Source organism: Chaetura pelagica, unplaced genomic scaffold (assembly GCF_000747805.2).
Source record: "Chaetura pelagica isolate M959 unplaced genomic scaffold, ChaPel_1.0 scaffold24, whole genome shotgun sequence".
Taxonomy (NCBI): domain Eukaryota; kingdom Metazoa; phylum Chordata; class Aves; order Apodiformes; family Apodidae; genus Chaetura; species Chaetura pelagica.
In genome coordinates this window covers 4131178-4134430 of record NW_009953077.1, presented here as the reverse complement: position 1 = coordinate 4134430, position 3253 = coordinate 4131178, and the positions used below count along the sequence as shown (strand labels likewise).

General features: G+C 64.6%; 1 protein-coding gene across 1 annotated transcript in view; it reads left to right on the top strand.

Moving 5' to 3' along the window:
* The window catches only part of MST1R (macrophage stimulating 1 receptor (c-met-related tyrosine kinase)), a 30881-nt gene that overhangs the window by 11684 nt on the left and 15944 nt on the right, over positions 1 to 3253 (top strand). The window contains 12 exon segments of the mRNA XM_009996962.1: positions 160 to 317; positions 751 to 844; positions 948 to 1175; positions 1257 to 1403; positions 1474 to 1633; positions 1719 to 1811; positions 1887 to 2108; positions 2189 to 2269; positions 2361 to 2542; positions 2612 to 2721; positions 2822 to 2987; positions 3070 to 3206. Of these exon segments, the coding sequence (XP_009995264.1) occupies positions 160 to 317; positions 751 to 844; positions 948 to 1175; positions 1257 to 1403; positions 1474 to 1633; positions 1719 to 1811; positions 1887 to 2108; positions 2189 to 2269; positions 2361 to 2542; positions 2612 to 2721; positions 2822 to 2987; positions 3070 to 3206 (1778 nt within the window).

Genomic DNA, 3253 nt, shown 5'->3' with positions numbered 1-3253 from the left:
GATGGTCAACAGCTCTGAGTGTCCCCTGACTGAGCAGCCCAGGTATGGCCCTGTCCTGCCCCCACTGGGCACAGTGGAGTCCCTGGCATGGGGATGGCACAGGGACCCCCCTGTGGTCCCACTGTCCCCTTCAGCTATGGTCACCATGTCCCCAGGCAGGGTGACGGGGTGATTAGGTGCATGGCTCCAGCTGCCAGTGGCCTGGGCACAGCCCAGGTGTCCCTGTGGATCGATGGGGAGGAGTTCCCTGCTCCCCTGCCCTTCCAGTACCGTCCCAATCCTTCTGTATCTGCCATCATCCCCAGCTGCAGCTATGAGTGAGTGTGTGGGCTCCCTTCCCCGGGGGGGACAGCTCTGGCCTACCCCTTCCCCTGTTTGGGCGGGATGATGTGCTGGGAACTGCGTGCTCCCCAGGGACCACAGGCACCCTGGGGACCACAGGCACTCCAGGGAACATCTTAATCCTGTGGGCTGCATCTACCTGGGGAGACCAATGTGCACCCCAGAGACCATGGCAACCACAGGCATGCCAAGGAACATGAATCCCAGGGGCCACATGCTCCTTGGGGACTGCATGCACCCTAAGGACCATGTACACCCTGGGGACCGTGTACTTTGGGGACCACATGCACCCCAGAAACCATGTGCACCCCATGGCCCGTGCCAACCATGGATGCCACATGCACTCTGGGGACTGCATGCACCCTGGGGACCATGTACACCGTGGGGCCTGACCCCTGCCCACCACAGGGGCTCAGTGCTCACTGTCATTGGTACCCATCTGGACTCCGTGTATCATGCCAAGATCCGCTTTGAGGCCAGTGGCGTGAGGACCGAAGCCATGGTAAGTGCCAGGGCAGGAGCCCATCACCCCCTGTCCCTGCCCTGCCCGCCCCGATCCCCAGAGCACCGTGCTGTGCTGGCACTAAGCATCCCACTGCCCGCAGGAGTGCCGGGGCCCGCGGGCACCGGAGCGGCTGCTGTGCCACAGCCCAGCCTTCCCGTTCGAGACCAAGGTGGAGACAGCGCTGGGGAACCTCAGCGTTCTGCTGGACAGCGCCAGCGACCACCGGCTCTTCCGCCTCCGCTACTACCCCCGGCCCCAGGTCTTCCCCTTGGAGCAGGAGGGCGGGCGCCTGCGCCTCAAACCCGGCGATGACGAGATCGAGGTGCACGTACGTGGGGTGGTGGGGTGAGCTGGGACTGGGGGGTCCTGCTGCCAGGACCACCTGGCTCAGGGAACTGTGTCTGGGCAGCAATTGGGGCTGGACGCCGTGGCAACCTGCATGAACGTCACCATGACGGTGGGGGAGCGGGACTGCCACCCCAATGTGCTGAAAAATGAGGTGACGTGCCGCCTGCCCCGCGAGCTGCGCTTACCCCCGTCTGGGGCCCCCGTGAAGGTAAGCACCCGCTTGGGTGGGTGATTCTCCCCTGGTGTGGCCCAACCCCGCTGAGCCCCTTCTCCCTCAGATCTGTGTGAACGAAGCCTGTGAGGAGCTGGGCTGGGTGCTGCCTGCTGCCACCTCGCTGGACATGGCTGCCAGCCTGGCCCTGGGCACCGGTGTCACCTTCCTGCTCTGCTGCATCCTGGCTGCCGTGCTGTTCCGATGGCACTGGAGGAAGAGGGGGGGTGAGTGCCGTGCTCGCCAGGTACCCCACTGCCCCCAGCCCCTGCGGTGCCGTGCCACCCGCATTCACTCCCCTGCTGCCCACAGGGACAGAGAACCTGGAGCTGCTGGTGCAGCCTGGCCGCAGGGACATCCCTGCCACCACCCAGCGCCCTGGCGTTGACTACAGGGAGGTGCTGGGTACGTGAGTGTCACTGGTGGGTGCTGGGGTGCCGGGTGCTCACCCAGCCCTCACCCTACCTCTGCCTGTCACAGTGCTGCCCACAGCAGGCAGTCCTGGCCCCGTCACGTCCCGGGCACGATTCACCAGTGCCAGTGCTGGTGCTGGCATGGAGAGTGGCGGGTCCCCCATGCCCTTGCTCAGGGCCACATCCTACTGCCTGGAGGACCTGCGGCCAGAGCTGCTGGAAGAGGTGAAGGACATCCTCATCCCTGAGGAGCGGCTCATTACCCACCGCAACCAGGTCATCGGCAAAGGTGATGGCATGTGCTGATTTGGCTGTAGCATCACCCACTCGCCATGTGTGATGCCAGCTTCATTCCTCCTGTCCCCACAGGTCATTTTGGCAGTGTCTACCATGGCACCTATATGGACCCACTGCTGGGGGATCTCCACTGTGCCGTCAAGTCCCTGCACCGTGAGTAGTGCCCACCGCCACTGCATGGTCTTCTGCTGTGGTCCCACAGCACGGCACAGTGGTGGGTGCCCCACGGCTCCGCTTTTGGCAGGCATCACGGACCTGGAAGAGGTGGAGGAGTTCCTGCGTGAGGGCATCCTCATGAAGAGCTTCCACCACCCCCAGGTGCTCTCACTGCTGGGGGTGTGCTTGCCCCGACATGGGCTGCCCCTTGTTGTCCTGCCCTACATGCGCCACGGGGACCTGCGCCACTTCATCCGTGCCCAGGAGCAGGTACAGGGGCACCCTGGGGGGGATGCAGTGGGTGGCTCAGCACCCCCACTTACTGCTGCCACCCCACAGAGCCCCACGGTGAAGGACCTCATCGGCTTTGGGCTGCAGGTGGCCCTGGGCATGGAGTACCTGGCTGAGAAGAAGTTTGTGCATCGGGACCTGGCGGCAAGAAACTGCATGTGAGTGTGACCATGACTGCCAGAGCCCTGCCATGGGGGCAGGCCTTGGGGTGGGCATGGGGAGTGCTGCGTGGTGGCCTTCCCTGCTGATGTCCCACAGGCTGGATGAGACGCTGACGGTGAAGGTGGCTGACTTCGGGCTGGCGCGGGACGTGTTTGGCAAGGAGTACTACAGTATCCGGCAGCACCGGCACGCCAAGCTGCCCGTCAAGTGGATGGCACTAGAGAGCCTCCAGACTCAAAAATTCACCACCAAGTCGGATGTGGTAGGCACAGCCCCTGTCTTCATCCCCCACCCTCCCATGTCCATTCCACCTGCCCCCACTGTGGTGGCTCTCTGCTCGGCAGTGGTCCTTCGGAGTGCTCATGTGGGAGCTGCTGACGCGGGGGGCATCACCATACCCTGGCGTGGACCCCTACGACATGACCCGCTACCTGCTGCGGGGAAGGCGGCTGCCACAGCCCTCCCACTGCCCTGACAGCCTGTGAGTGGGGCTGGGGGGGGGGCAGGGGGGGGAGGGGGTGGCCCAGG